At 46.6% G+C, this 15,678-nt stretch overlaps 1 protein-coding gene across 7 annotated transcripts in view; it reads left to right on the forward strand.

Moving 5' to 3' along the window:
* The window catches only part of nrg1 (neuregulin 1), a 78,646-nt gene that overhangs the window by 19,738 nt on the left and 43,230 nt on the right, over positions 1–15,678 (forward strand). For 3 of the 7 annotated variants that reach the window (XM_035391683.1, XM_035391684.1, XM_035391687.1), the window contains exon 1: positions 10,359–12,017. The exons of 2 other annotated variants lie outside the window; for them this stretch is intronic. In XM_035391683.1, the coding sequence (XP_035247574.1) occupies positions 11,312–12,017 (706 nt within the window). In that variant the 5' untranslated portion in view covers positions 10,359–11,311. Of the gene's footprint in view, positions 1–10,358; positions 12,018–15,678 lie in introns of those variants that run through there. 2 more of the 7 variants (XM_035391685.1, XM_035391686.1) reach the window with 1 other exon arrangement.

Raw genomic sequence — 15,678 nt, forward strand, 5'->3', positions numbered from 1 at the left:
GTCTATGCATCATATCAGCTCAGGAATTCCCATAACCTGGTAGGTTATTTGTAAAGGACCTTGAAGGCAAACTTGCATACATTAGAGATATTAATGAATACAGATGGGGACAGCTTAGGAAGACTCCCGAAGAAAAGATAACTTTTTTTTTGTATTTCAGTGCCTTCAGGGTTTGAACATTGTTCATTGTTAGCTGGTATCTGTAAAATTGATTGCGTCATTTGAGTCAGATTCCAATAAATGCTAAAAGCCTTGAGAGAAGTCAGAGAACAGTGCGGTGGTACAAATTCCAAAGTACAAAGTATCATAGATTTCTGAGGTCATATTAATGAAGGTTGTATTACTGATCTTAATTACAATCCCATTTTAACTTGTTGAAAATCCTGCTTTTTAAGAGTACTGCACAGAAGTTGTTTTGTAATGTTTTGAAGATTTCTTTACATCCAAGTAGAATTGTATAGTTTGGCCTAATTTGTAAATATTGTTGGCTGTTGTAAGCTGAACAGAAATGCATTCAACTGTGTTGACAAGAGAAATTGTTCTGTCACGTTTCAATAGCCTACTATTTCCCTTTTTTAGGTTTTAAATCAAATGTAATTTAAATCTAATTTAATTTGGCTCTACATTGTTTTTAGAGATTTTCACCTTGGGTTTACTGGACTCCAGCTGTAGCTGGTTACCACAAGTAGTCCAGTCCACTGCAGAAAAATATAAAGGTCAAACCAGTCTGAAGTTGTTTTGACAAGAAGGCACCATGACAGATATTGATGACGGAATAGATACTGTAATTTGGCCTCATTAAGTTCAGGTGTACTGTTGTCGAAGGCTAATGTTGTTATTAGTTCTGTTGTTGTGACTGCTGCAAAATGTTATGTCTTATGGTTTTAACAAATGAAGGGAGTCTTGGTGGCAATAGGAAACTGGTACAGAGAACAGAATGTAGTTTCAACGTTATAAAAAGAACCAACCAAGTATAATGCATCCAGCCACTTGTTTTTCGGTCTATTTTCTACATCAGTGGCTCTGAATATAAACTAGACAAGTAAAGCTTTGAAGCCCAGCTTCCCCAACTGGCACTGAACACATCTCATTGTCTGTTCATTTGTTCTCTCCAGCTCTGTCCACCCGCTTCCACATTTCTGTGGCTTATCTCCTGTTTTCATTTTTATCCCATCACGCATTGGCCTCCGCTGCGGTGCACTTTAAATTGCGTGTCCCATTAAGGCAGACGACGATGGCTTTTATATTTCTTCTCTAGCTAGATTTTTGCTCATTAGGCTTATGCAGATCCTCAGTGCCTCTTAATTATGTACGAAAACTAATTACGTAGAAAAACTCGTTTACAGTGGTATTTTGTCCTGTGTTTTAAAAAAAAATTTTTTTTATATGGGTTGATTTAGACTTTTTTTGCCTTATGGCAGACAGTGTTATGTCTAATCAGGGATTTCCTCGGCTGGGTTAGCCGGGCCTTTGGGCTTTTGCTGCAGTACAGAAAGACCGGTTTTGGGTTTTTGTTGGCACGCTCATCCACGCCAAACAGGTTGTTCTTGCGACAGCTGGCACAGATTCCCCTAAAATGGAAGGCCAGTAGTGGCTGTGCCGGCACAGCACTTCAGGCCGAGAGCTCTGGGGTTTTCGCGTGAGCAGGTTTCGTTTTAATTTATTCATTCGTGATGTGGATGCAACATTAAATTCGATCTCAGTCAGTGCTGAATAGGGACAGTCATTTGAGTGATTTGCAAAATAAATTAAAAAAGAAAAGGCCCCGATTTAATTTGAACACTGTGTAGCCAAAAAAATCATTTTCTTGTAATACAGCAATCCAGGAAGGCCTCATTAATTGAATAACAGCTTTCTTGGCGGTTTTGATTGAATCGCGGCGTGACTATATTAAAGTGCATTATTTGGGGCGGGAGGAGTAGGGGGGGGGGAGGGGGTTTTTACTATTCCAGCAGGTCCAGTATGGCCGACACACACAGCGGGGCCTTCAGTGCGGCTCCACCCAGGCAGGCAGCGGCAGCCGCGGAGGCCCCTATCTCTCAGTCACGCCAAATGCTTCTGATTCAGTGCAATTTGGGAAAGTGCTCTGAGCCAGAGAACTTGTAATACCTCCAGGATAGCATAATGAATTAAAGCATTTGGAAGTGCCTCAAAGGAAAGGCTGTACTTTTTAGTGCCACACTTTTATGTGGAGCTCGGCCTGTTGGTGCTTGTGAGCCCCGCCAGTTTGAATGCCGCTGATGCAATTTTCATGGCTTTTGCTTCTCGTTTTTTCCCTTTTTGTAAACTTTGGTTTCACTGTTTCTTTTATTTGTCGTTTCTTCCATATGCCAGATTTGACAAGCGTATCATGTTTTGCGTGGAGCGCCTCTGTGCTAAAGATGCAGACATCTTAAGATGCTTTATAATTTAGGATGTTTTTTTCAGCAGCACATGCCATAAATACACATTTTAAAATGTGTGCATCTGTGTTGAGTCTCTTTGATCTCTCCTCTTGAGGTGTCAGTTGGGCAAATCAGGGCCTAAGGAGGCCTTTCAGATTTCCGTGTCTGAAACAATGGTGCTGATTTATGATCTACTGTTCAGAAAAAAAAAAGAAATGGCACTGTTACTGATTTATTTTATCATTTGGAACTTGGAATACCTAATTACATTGCATTGCTGCAACATCATCTTGTAATTTGGGAGAGTGCAACCTGGCATATGTCTTCTGAAATTTGCATAGCTACCCAGCGATTATTATTATTATTGTTTTTAAAATAGGCACCGATCATTCTCCCAGGAGGACTGCAGTGCTTGCACACTCCCACAGGCAAGCTGCCTGGTGTCCCCATGAACAAGAGGAGGTGCTGTGGTTCTGTGACCACTGGAGCTCTCCCTCTCTGTGTGCTGGCCTGAGCCATGCCCTGGGGTACTGCAGGCCTGAGCCATGCCCTGGGGTACTGCTGGCCTGAGCCATGCCCTGGGGTACTGCAGGCCTGAGCCATGCCCTGGGGTACTGCAGGCCTGAGCCATGCCCTGGGGTACTGCAGGCCTGAGCCATGCCCTGGGGTACTGCAGGCCTGAGCCATGCCCTGGGGTACTGCTGGCCTGAGCCATGCCCTGGGGTACAGCTGGCCTGAGCCATGCCCTGGGGTACTGCAGGCCTGAGCCATGCCCTGGGGTACAGCTGGCCTGAGCCATGCCCTGGGGTACTGCTGGCCTGAGCCATGCCCTGGGGTACTGCAGGCCTGAGTCATGCCCTGGGGTACTGCTGGCCTGAGCCATGCCCTGGGGTACTGCTGGCCTGAGCCATGCCCTGGGGTACTGCTGGCCTGAGCCATGCCCTGGGGTACTGCAGGCCTGAGCCATGCCCTGGGGTACTGCTGGCCTGAGCCATGCCCTGGGGTACTGCTGGCCTGAGCCATGCCCTGGGGTACTGCTGGCCTGAGCCATGCCCTGGGGTACTGCTGGCCTGAGCCATGCCCTGGGGTACTGCTGGCCTGAGCCATGCCCTGGGGTACTGCTGGCCTGAGCCATGCCCTGGGGTACTGCTGGCCTGAGCGGGCACTGACACTATTCCGGTCCGGCTTTTATTTTAGATTATGAGGTGTTGTTGCTGCTTTGACAGGACGTGTCACCCAACAGACTCAAAGTTTCAAGCTTCAGAGGAAACCGCAGATTTTAGGCTCAGCAGTGCAGCGTTTACGATGGCTTTCATTTGTTTCTCTTCAGCTTTTTGATGCACCGAAAAGCACCCTTCCCAGCTGTGAGTTTTATATGGCACTGTGAAAGCTTTTTAATTGTTTATTATGCATTTCTCTGTATCCCCTTGTTGTGGGGGGTTGTCAGCTGATGTAATTTATCTGAAGATGCAAAAGTGACACCGGCATGAACCCCAGCTTTAAGAATAAAGAGATGTGGTCTCATCAGATTAATGATGCTCTTTTCAATAATGCATGATGTGAAATCAGCATATCAATACCAAGTCATCCCTATTCCTTTAGTGCACTGTCCTAGATTTTACTACATTTTTTAGTTGGACTGCTAAATTCGAAGCTTTCCAACTTTGTTTTCACCTGGAAGTAGACCTGCAGAGAATTCCAGTTGAATTCGCAGGTTTGTTTTTCAGAGTTTTGTGTGGGTAATGCATTATTCAGGTTGGCTTGGGTGAGTGGGGGATTTAGGTCTGTGCTACATACCCGTTTCTTCAAACTGCTGCAAGGAGGTCTGGCAGCACAGCGCATTTTGTTGTCATTTCCTGCCATTTCAGCCATAAGACATGGAATAAATTTATAATGAAGTAATTGTATTTCTTCTTTGTGCAGTGGCATTGTCCTCACTCCGAATGTGCCCTGTTTAAGGGAGCGTGGCAGTTAGCAGCCGCAGTGAAAATTGGCAGAGGCTCACTGCTTAAGCAGATGTTGCAGTGAAGCCCCTTTTTTGCTGCCTGTCCCCCATACAGCTGCCAGGTCTTCTCATAGCAGCTATACAGAAATGGCTATAAAAGCAGGAAGTTCAATTCCAGCCACTCGCACCTTTGTTGGCCATGTGCCTACACCCCCTAACACTTACAGCCATCTGCGGCTAAGCTCTGTCCCGAGCACTGTGGGGAAAGGTAGGATTCTGAATGGAGTTGCATGGAGATCAGATAATGTTCGCCATAATGGGGCTTCTGTGGTCAGATATGTGAGGAGGCTGTATTAGTCCCTCAGACAGTAAAGTGGCTGTTTTTTTTGTTTTTCTATTTAGTCACTGGTCATCACATCATGTTTACGCAAACCGTTTCCCTGAACACAGAAAAGTGTTTTATTGTCACGCTTATTTTCACCAAAAGCGCCTATTTTTGAGTTTAACCAGATGCCCTGGATATGAGCATCTGCTAAATGAGTGCAGTGCAAATATAATGTACTGCCTGCTTAAAATAGCACCAACCAGCTACACAGTCAAGTGTTTTTAAAAAAAAATTCATCTCCTGGTTTTCCCACATTTATTACACAATAAAAAAAGTTAAGAAAAAAAAAAAAAAAAAAACCCAAGACCATGTGGCAATCTTACTTTTCCATGTAACAGTGCTCCTCCTTACAGATTAAGTGAATGGTTACAAGGATAGAACACCAGCCAGGAGCTGTTCATTAGAGTAGTGCTGAATCCACCCCCTGCCTGCGCACATCCAGCCCCCCCCCCCCCCCGTCGACCCCCACCGACCCCTCAACCCCCCAACCGCTCTTCCTCTTTCAGCCCTTCAGGGCCTGTGTAAGGAATGTGATCACGGGCGCGGAGTGGCGCTAATGGTAATGGAGGTCATTCTCTTTTTTTTCCTCCCTCTTCAATTGAATGACTTACTTCCTGCCCACAGCTCCATTACACAACACAGCTGGGATGCTGCAGATTGCACTTGTGTGTGTGTGTGTGTGTGCATGCGCACACATGTATTTCAGCTTGGCAGCCACCACAGTTGTGAGTGTTGCTACTCAGCACCCTAACATGTTGTTGCAAATGATTAGGTGGTTGTGCGTGTGTGTGCGCGTGTGTGTGCGCGTGTGTATGCGTATGTGCGTGCGTATGTGTGCGTGCGTGCGTGTGTGTCAGCCAGCACCCAGAGGTCCCAGACAGGAGATGAATGAGCCCTGCCCTCAGGCACCAGCCAGGCAGACAGGAGGGGTGGAAGGAAAGGGGCGACTAATGCGCCACACCCACCTCCGCCCAATTCACCCTCCCACAAACGACCGCGCCCATCTCTGCTCTGGGAGTGGTGCTGGTGTCGGGTTGCGATGCCTCCGCACAGCGCCAGACGCGGTCCGGATGTTTACACCCCTCCAACAGCACGACGGGACCGCTGTAAGGGACACCAGGGCCGCAGAGTGTCGCGCCCCGATGTGACGGGCCTGGCCTTAGCGATGATAACCGTGCTTAAGCGGGCCAAAGTGGGCCAAAGTGGGCCCTTCCATTCCTTTAAAAGCTCTTTGTCTGTGCGTCAGCAGACAGGGCTGCATTATTGAATTTGAGCCTGCTTCCAAGACCTTGTCCTGTATTTGTTAATAAAAGTTGTGCTTGCCTGTTTTTTTGGCAAGAATCCGCTCTCATCTCCTAATGCACAGGCAGCCTTCAGCATGCCAATAATCAGATATTCCCTGCCCGCTTTGAGCAACAGGGGGAATTTTCTAGGTCAGGTCCCACTGTCTCCCTCTTTCAGCATAAATAATGCAGTGAACTTCCTGTAAATGAGTGCGTGTAAAGGGGAAATTAATTTATTCCCATTTAGCTGCAGCGGCTGGATAATTACCATGGGCGAGGATCTGCCTTTTCATCTCTGAATTAGACACCCCTTTACCTATTAGCAACATTTCCCTCTGTTTAAATGACAGGATTGATTCTAGCTGTTAATTACCCCCGGATAGTTTTAATTTCTTACTTTGCACTTACCCCTGTTTCTTGTGATAATTGAGGAGGGCTGCAAATCTCCAATGAGCAGTGTTATATGAGAGACAGATTAGGCTTGAGAAGGGTGAGTTCACTTGGTCTTAACTTGAGGATTCAAACATGAAAGGGCTTTGTACTGATTCCAAACCTCAAATTCGACTTATCTGCTCCTGCTCCATTAGTTCTGTTTTCATTTAAAAATGATATGTCTTTTAACCAAAAGCCATGAAATTGCATAAAATTAATTGAAGATTTTATTAAGGCACCAAAATTGAATTATGTTTAATTTATACATAGTACATATAATGTGCGTGTGCATCAGCATGTGCATTTGCATGTGTAAACCTGAAATTCTGACCAAAAATATTTCCTTCAATAAAATGAGGGACAGGCTTCTGGCAGGAACACAGCTGGCAACATCATCCTTACAATTACACCATTGACCTTGAATGGTTTTACTGTAATGGACCTACTGTGTCCAATTAATCCTCCAAAAATAATGTCCATTTAACCTCCCTGGATGCCTGCTTCTTTATGTTCTGCATTAGCATCATTTTAGTGTATTTAGAGATGGTGTTAAATATCAGCTATGTAGGTGTTGGGATGAATGTCAGCTGGCTAAAACTCGGGTAAGTTACTGCAGTTTCAAAGTCTCTTTTTATTAAACGCAGCTGAGCTAACCTATGCAGCAGGTCACCTGCATTGTACTTGCAGGCTATTCCCGGCATGTCTCACGTACTTCATTAGCTCTTTCGCCCAAACAGGGAACATTGCGGATGGCTGGCTGGATGTTTGCGGTAAGCTTCAGTTCAGTTGTCACTGTGTGTCCAGAGTAATCACAGTAAGTGGAGTATTAGCTGCTGTGCTCTGTGACGGTGAACACAGACTGTTCCGCCTTCCGGCAGCGCCACAAGACGTGATTGGCCGTCAGGCTAAAATATTAATCACACTATTTTATTTATTTATTTATTCATTCACAAGTTTTCATCTTGTGACTATTGTGCCGGAAATTATCATTTTGAGTTCATATAAACAGCGAAATGTGTCCTGTTTTTCTGAATTCTGCAGGACAATACTCTTTTAGGGTAAACAATGCTTTATAGTTGCAATGCTTTCTTATAGGACTTCAGAGAGTGTTTGACCGTACCGTCTACTAGGGATGCAGGCTGTGCTGAATAGTTGATGGCCTATCGTATTTAATATTCTCATCAGTGCTCGGAACATTTTGTTCCCTTTATCTCTGCTTTTTTTAAATTTTTTTTTTTAAACTTGCGCCCTCACAAACCGAAGCTGTCGCTTTTCATTTCTCTGGGACAGAGATGTTTTTTTTTAAAGGTTAGTCTCCGTGAGGTAGATTTGCACGGGAGTAATTTATTTGTGTCTTCTCATGCGTTCAGCGCTGTGCCTCTGATGACCTGACTGCCACTTTAACGCCACGCGGGGCAAGTGTGAGTCTCGCATCGGCACGGAAACGCTCATGTTTATTCAAGGGGTGCACCCTGGGCCCCTCGCTCTTCTGGTGGAAGAGAGCTCGTTCAGTACCCAAGAGTTGTGCTTGCGCTGCTTTACGTGCTTTTCGCCAGCGAGGCGGCGTGACGCCACGTTTCAGGGTTTCAAGGCAACTGAGCATGTCGATTACCTGAGCAGGTCCAGTAATTGACGTGCTTGCCTCTCGGCTGCTTCGTCCCCTGTCCATGATGGGCAAGTAAATGAAACGGAACAAGTTGTGTTGAAGGGATAAAATGGATCAGTTTTGCAAAAAAACAAAGATGAGATGTTTGCAGGTTTTAAGAAAAGGAAAGACCTTCTGGATAGCGATTGAAAACAAGTCAATTCCACTCAAGGTGTTTTGGAGTCTGGCGGGTCGTTCTAAATGGTCTAAATGGGTCACTGGCAATGACCTGACCTTTAAACCGCGTTCTTGCTGTTAAAACCATCCCCACTCAGACAGCAGTCTTGGGATTGTCCTCACAGCCTATTAGCACTGAGGGAGAAGCTTAACAGCTCACTGGGGGGATTTTTCTGTCAGCCTATCTTTTGTGCAGCCGAGCACCGTTAGGAGATTGCGCTTTAAACCCGGCCGTGCGAGCTTGGCTTGTGTGACCGCTAATCCCAACCTCCCCTTCTTCCGGCGCTGTCACATGCATATGGGGCCACGGCGAATGCGCTGGGCTCCTGCCGAAGGGAAACAAACAGGATTCTGGAATTTTCACTGCAAGCAAAGACGCGCTGAACTGAGTGCCTCTGCTCAGCCCTATGTGCCTTTTTTTTTTTTTTGGTTTGATTTTGGTTGTGTTCACTCTGGTAGGCTGGTTCACTGTTCATGTTTAATGTGATGAAAAGGGCTAAGATTACGGTGGGCACAATTAGTGTTGCGCATGTATCCCTTTTTTAAAATTGTAAATAAGTGAGGTCTGGCTAGATGAAAGCTTGATGTTGGATTGAACTTGTTTGTGAGGAAATAAGTAAATGGTTTTAGTGTCCTGGGGAGGTGTGTTTCTGAATCTGAGTGGTCTAATCTCATAACCAGATGTCACGTCTAGTCCCCTCCCAGTCACTACAGGGCAAGGTGTCCCTGTGGGAAGGCACAGTTTTTAGTGCTAATGAATTAGGATTAAAGATCCTGTTAACTGTGGTTGTACCGTCTCGTCAGATGGTTGCAGTGTTTTGTTTTCTGACATATGAAAATCGACTTCCTTTCCTCCTCCAATCAGTATACCCTGTGTGATGTGGTCAGCAAACACCTTGGGTTGCTTTTAGATGTCACAAATTATTGTTCAATATTAGTTTGAGGGGAACTATGTGGTGGATCGTACTGCACACTTAGGGAAACCTGCCATGCCTGCTCAGATCATTTGTAATAATCAGTTACAACACAGTATTGTATCAGACAGTGAAAGCTTTAATCTGCCAACCCCCTCCCCCCATAGGGAAGTTAATAAAAGACAGTTTTCCTCCAACAATGTCAGTTTAAGCTAATTCACTCTTAGATGTGCACCATACAGGGTATTAATTTCAGTCTTTTGGCTTCACTGTCTGCAGAATCTAGGAAAAATCCATTTTCACATAGTCATTAGTAACATGGAGGCAGAGATCAAGCGATGTGCTTCCTCTTTTCCCCAGCAAACTGCAGAGATTTCCTTTCACACTCGTACACCTCAAGCAGTCTGTCCCTCATCCAATATTTATGGCTAGTCGATGCCGTTTCCGGACACTCTTGACTGTCTCCCTTATCCCCTGAGTCAGCGCTGCGTGGCAGTGTAGCAGTAAATGTAATTATGAAAGCCAAGGAGCAAGTTTACAAGTATGAATTGTTATCTGCCTGCAACAACATGAGGCCAAATCAAAATAAATTGAATTTTATCCGGAGGAAATCGGGTTAGCGATATTAAAAAACGAAACAAAAAGCGCACCTCGTAATAAATGCAATGAGGCCGTTTTTTTGTATATGCACGTAAGATGCTCCATCCGTGAACTGCCCTTTCAGTTTCATCCTCATCATCAGCATCTCTCGTTTCATTCTTTGTTCCTCTTTTCATGGCACAGTACAAATGAAAATCTCAGTGGGGAGGGCGGGTAGCCGAGCCCCCGAATATTAAAATAACGGCGCAGTTCTCTTGGGAAGCATCATGTGTCAGCTTCACCAGTTCAGCTGTATCCCGCAACAATAAAAAGGAAAAAAAAAGAAAAACATTAGCATAATCAATGACTTGCAAGAGAGCACAGAGGGAGGGGAAAGAGTGCGTGAAGGGAAAAAAAACAAAAACAAATAAAAAAACAGGGCTGTCTGCTCGCCTTTGATTCGCTGCCAGTCTTCGTAATTGGATCAAGTACGAACTTGCTTAGCTGTATGCCTTGTGTTCAGGCTAAGGGGAGGGAGTAGAAGCATATGCGAGAGATCGTAGTGAGTGAGTGAGTGAGTGAAAGAGAGAGAAAGACGTAATGGGAGAGGGAGGGGAGTGTGTGAGAGAGAGAGCGATAGCGAGAGAGCGAGCTCGGAGACTGAGAGAGACAGAGAGAGCTGCACTCTAAAGAGTGAAAGAGGAGGCGAGCAATCTAAAAGGAGGAGGAGAAATAGGAAAGGGGGAGTAGCCAGACTCTGTCCTTCCGTCTTCCCGTGAGCCTCCCCCTCCTCCCTCCCTCTCTCTCTCTCTCTCTCTGTCTCCACTAATGAGGCGTCTCTCCTGCGTAGCCGGGAGGACGGGCACCTGCTGCTCCTTCATGATTCAGCCCCTTTCCGCCTCCGCGTGAGCACAACAGCATGCTGCTCGCGCGACCGACGCTCCTGCTCTTCCTGCCTCCTCTGCTGCTCCCCGCTCCCCGCGTCTACGGAGCCTCCCGCACGGTCAGGTGAGTGGACTGCAGCCGCAGCGTCCTGGGACAGCCCCGACCCCGGCCAGGAGCCCAGCTAGCTCTCTGCAAGAGGGAGGGAAAAGAAGAAGAGACAGAAGAAAGAAAAAAGGAGGGGAGGAGAGAGGTGGAGAGAAAAAGACTTGGTTCTCTTTCGCTAGTTACTTTTTATTGCACGTCCAGTTTGAATTTATGCATTCATTTTTAGACTTGTTTGGCATGCACGTAAGCCCTGCTTGGACAGAATGCCTTGAGTGCAGTCCCGAAAGAAGAACTCTTCTCCTGTCCGCGTGCCTGCCAGCACACTTCCCAGAAGCTTAATAAGGTTACCCCCTGCTGCCAAAGAGCATCCTCTCTCTCTGCGCAGCCCCCCCCCCGTCCCCCGCAGCAGCAGCCTGGTCTGATAATGGAAAGCGCGCTTCATCCTACCCGCTCCCCAGCTCCGCACAACACTCCGAGCTAGAGTCCAGGCGTCCAGAGACCAGACCTGAGAGAGGGAGGGAGGGAGGGAGGGAGGGAGCGAGCCGGCTGGAAGAAGGGAGAGGGAGAGCGAGAGAGGATGTCAGAGGGAGTGGAGGACTCCTTGGCAGGGCTGTGCGCCCCTCCCGGATCGGTGTTGCCCGTGGGGACCGACGAGGCCCGCGAGGACGAGCCGGTGGCGGCAGGTGAAGGCGGCGGCGGCGGCGGCGAGGAGGAGAGCGGCGATGGCGGTGATGGCGGCGGTGGCGGCGGCGGGGGCGGTCCTCTGGGACTGGCGGCGCTGGCGGGGGCCTGCTGCGTGTGTCTGGAGCGGGAGCAGGTGCGCAGCTGCCTGCAGTCGGAGAAGATCTGCATCCTGCCCATCCTGGCCTGCCTGCTCAGCCTGGCTCTCTGCACCGCCGGCCTCAAGTGGGTCTTCGTGGACAAGATCTTTGAGTACGAGCCCCCCACTCACCTGGACCCCAAGCGCATGGGCCAGGACCCCGTCATCGTGGCGGACCCCACCCTGGGGCTCCCCGACTTTTTCCCGCGCCCCTCAGCTCTCCCCACTCCGTCGCTCACCACGCATCGGCCTGAGGTGTTCGTGGAAGGGAACCCCACGACAGGACCCTTCGAGCCCCCGTCCCCAAGAGGGACTGGGCATAGTCCCACCTCAGCACTGACGCTCCGCACCGACCCCCCTGCTCCGCCAGGGACGTCCACCCCTCCCCAACCTAGGAAGGAACCTTCAACAGCACGCCCTGAGCCCACTCTGGAATCTAATGATATTTATATTCCCAAATACTGTAAGTACTCGCTGTTGCACCTTTTATTTTCCCAGTGGAGACATTACAAGCTCACATTCTCGTATCACCCTGTAGTGTCCTGTCAGAAAGCAGTTTTCTGGAGGGAGTCTTAGTTCACCTAGAAGAACAGTTTGGCCATTTGCCTTTAAGCATTTAAGACCAGGTGTTTGTGGTAAGACTGTGGTCAGCATGGCAGCTATTACTGTTGTAGTTTACACTTAAGTTTTTTTCTGTATCAATGGAATGTGAGTGTTGTCTTACAAGACAAAAAAAGCATTCCCTTTGGCAAAATTATATATTTTTCTAAGATCCAAATTTCTATTCAAATATTGTGATTGGTATGGAAAAGTACTGAGTCATTTATAAAAATCTGTGTAAAAATACACATGTATATGAAAGACAGTGGGTTTTGAAAGGAAGTGGATACGTAATAAGGGTGAAAATATGTGTGCTGTTTGGCTCTCTGTCTGAGTGCAGACGTGCTGGGGCTTGTCAGTTGTAATGCAAGAGCCTGTGACTAAGCCTTGAAAGCATCATTATCTTACCTGGGGGTTTCTGTGCCATTGTGACAGAAACTCCCTCCCTTCTCTTCCGTCCCCACTGTCAACTGCTGCCTCATAACAAGGCGAATGTAAATAAGAACCTCCACCCACTGCTGAGTGCCTAACGGTGAGAAGATGAAGGCGGTTGTGCTGCAGGTTGCTAATGGCAGTCCGCGCTTGTCCTCGCTATGGTTGTCCCCGTGTGGAAGGGTGGAGAGCTCGTGGTGCGTCTGAACCGTTCCAGTCATATGCACATTAAAAAAAAGTTTTAATCGATAACGGATGCTGCATGACTTCCTCAAACGAAATGCTGTGGTGCGGAGAGACTTCCTCCTGGCGATGGGGGGTTGGGGGGCGGTTCCATTTCAAGGTCAGCCTGCTGTGGGCTAATTGATTCCCTCTCCATCCCTAAGCCACAAAGAAAGACAATCCCAGTAATGCTATCTGCCCACTAACTGCTATCCACCATGACTTTGAAAGCCAGGAGAATTATTACATCTGGACGGCTGCCAGCCTCCACCGGCACTCTGCTGGTCCTGCACAGCCCTCCCCCCTTTACATTTTTCACCTGCATTGCTTTTAGAGAGGTCAAACTGTGGGTCACTTTGACCTGCGGCCACATTGCACTAGCCTACTGTTTTATTCCTGTAGCTAGTGCTATAAAACTATAGCCTTTTGCTGACTGGGGTCTTTTTTTTTTTGCATGTCTGAAAACAAGCTAAATTTGTTAAGTCATGTTTGGTGCCCTCCATTGGGTAAAAATGAAATTTTTAATGTGCATGACTGCACAAAGCAGGGCTTTGGTATTAATTGTTGAGACAGTGGCTAAGCAGCAGGAAAAGGATTTCTCTGCTTTTGACACACCCCTTATAGTCCCTACAAAGTCATGTGATCATTAATAGGTACTAATTGACAGACTTTTGACCGTAGGTTGCATCGCACTTTTCCTAAGAATGACAGCGGTGTGGTTTGTATTCGTATTTTGTTATCAGCAGGAAACTAAACGGTCACGCCTCGTCTACTTCACAATTCCGAAACGGGTTTTTCATGCAACCCCATGCACACATCTTGTTATATGTATACAGTGACTTCTTTAAGCTCACAAACCTGCCGTTGCAGTGACATACAAATTCTGGCATAACGGAGGGGAATTTTAATGTCATATACATTTAACTAGTCATACAGTGAGGGTACATTATGGGAAGCTAGTTTTTTTAGATTTACTGTATATTTATTAGATGCATCGAGGCCTACTGTAAAGCTAAAAGCTTTCCCTTCGTTTTTAAAATGGCCTGATCAATGGAGCGGCCCCAGAAATGGAAATGTTATCGGTTGCTTTGGTAATCTCAGTCTAAATCAATACCCCGAGAGCGGTTCCGCTCTTTCACCAGGAAGCAGTGTGAAAGTGATAGCAACTCCGTCCCTGGCCTGGCCGAATAAAGCAAATTATCAGGAATTAGTGAGTGGTCTTGGGAGCAGGTATGCAGAGGACCAGGGGCTGCTGTGTGTGACCTGCTCTGCTTTCACCTCACATTGGTTGTTACAGCCTTTATTTGCTGACAAAATGGCTCGATGCTCCATTATTAACACTAATGAGAGAGGGGAGGATGGGCACAGAAATCTTTCAAGATGGCAGGTTTGATCATTTCAATCAGTGCTGAAGCCACTCCTGGTCATGCCAATTGCGCTGATTTTAACAACCACAAGTCTACACACTGTATGAAACACACAGAATAGCCACTTTTACAACTAACTTTTGTTGGTGAAATGTTTGCTGAACTCACACCAGAAAGTGGTAAGGAATAGAGCCACACACACATTATCTATATTAATTGTTTAATTGTGTGAAATTGTGTGTATCTAGCAACATATTTATTTCCCTGTTACCGATTTTTATTTCTGTTTATAATCCCATATTTGCTGTTTGGGATTTAAACATTTTTTTAAATGCAAATCATAACAGCCATTCCCCCTTATGTTTCTTCAATGAAAAGTATCCCCTTGCAAATGGCCATGAAAATTTTTTCAATTTTCTTTCATCATTAAAAATCTTTTATCCGGTTAAGTTATACAGCAGCACATTGCATATTGCCTTGCCACTGAAAAACTCATCTAGGGAAGCACGTTCACAGAACAGTTTGCCTCTGGGGCACGCTGAGGGATAAGGCCCACTAAAGGCTTTTCCTGGGATGTGGAAAGTGTTTTGTTCAGGTTTAGGCCCCCAGAGAAGCGGTACCATCAACAAGGACTCGTACTGAAACCACAGATCTACGGCAGCACGATGGCAGTGATTAATTATCAGTGGAGCTAAATGCCTCAATCCTGAGTGCATCAGGATCCATTCAAATGCAGATGTTTTTGTGCATGAAGGCCAAATTTTTCATATATAAATATGCAAAGACTCAGGCTCTTCCATTTCAGAAGAAGTCAACCAACACTGGTTGAGAACCTGACCATTTCAGTAGAAACTCCTGATGACAGTAACCTGTTCTGTAGTAGGCTTTTATATGTGGACAAAATGCAGAGCTTGGACTTTTCACCAAAGGCATTTTTGCTTCTTACTGTAACAATTTCATACGGGACCTTTGGTTCAACTCTCAAGCCATGTGTGGTGGTGGTTTTTCTGTCCACCTGCAGCTCCAGGCAACAGAATTTTAGTCAGCCTTATCCTGCAGTACTTGCCGTCAGCAGGAAAACGTTTTGTGTTTTCCTGAGTTTGAATGCCCACAGCCACTGCAGCCTAGTTACTGCCCTCAGGCCTGCAGGGTTTCACAAAGTTTTACTGTTGAGATTGGGTAAGAAAGTCCAGGGGACGCCTCTTCCCCCTGAGTCACAGGTGAGTTATGCTCACCACAATACTGGTTATGCATTGAGCGCGCTTGCGTGACGTTATCGTGCCTGTGGGGAGGGGTTTCCTGTGAACATATGTCCTGGCAGGACCGTTGGCACATTACTGACCCCATTCCATCACTGCTGCTCAAGCTATCGCTCTCTTTCTGTTTCCATTTGACCTTCAAAGTTATAATTTATGTATTGCATCTCGGCTGTGAATATGCCTCTAGCTGTGCCCTTTTTGTGGATATTACACCCATGTTTGTCTGACCAAATTATGGAGTTGG

The sequence above is a fragment of the Anguilla anguilla genome, chromosome 14 (genome assembly GCF_013347855.1).
Source record: "Anguilla anguilla isolate fAngAng1 chromosome 14, fAngAng1.pri, whole genome shotgun sequence".
NCBI lineage: Eukaryota > Metazoa > Chordata > Actinopteri > Anguilliformes > Anguillidae > Anguilla > Anguilla anguilla.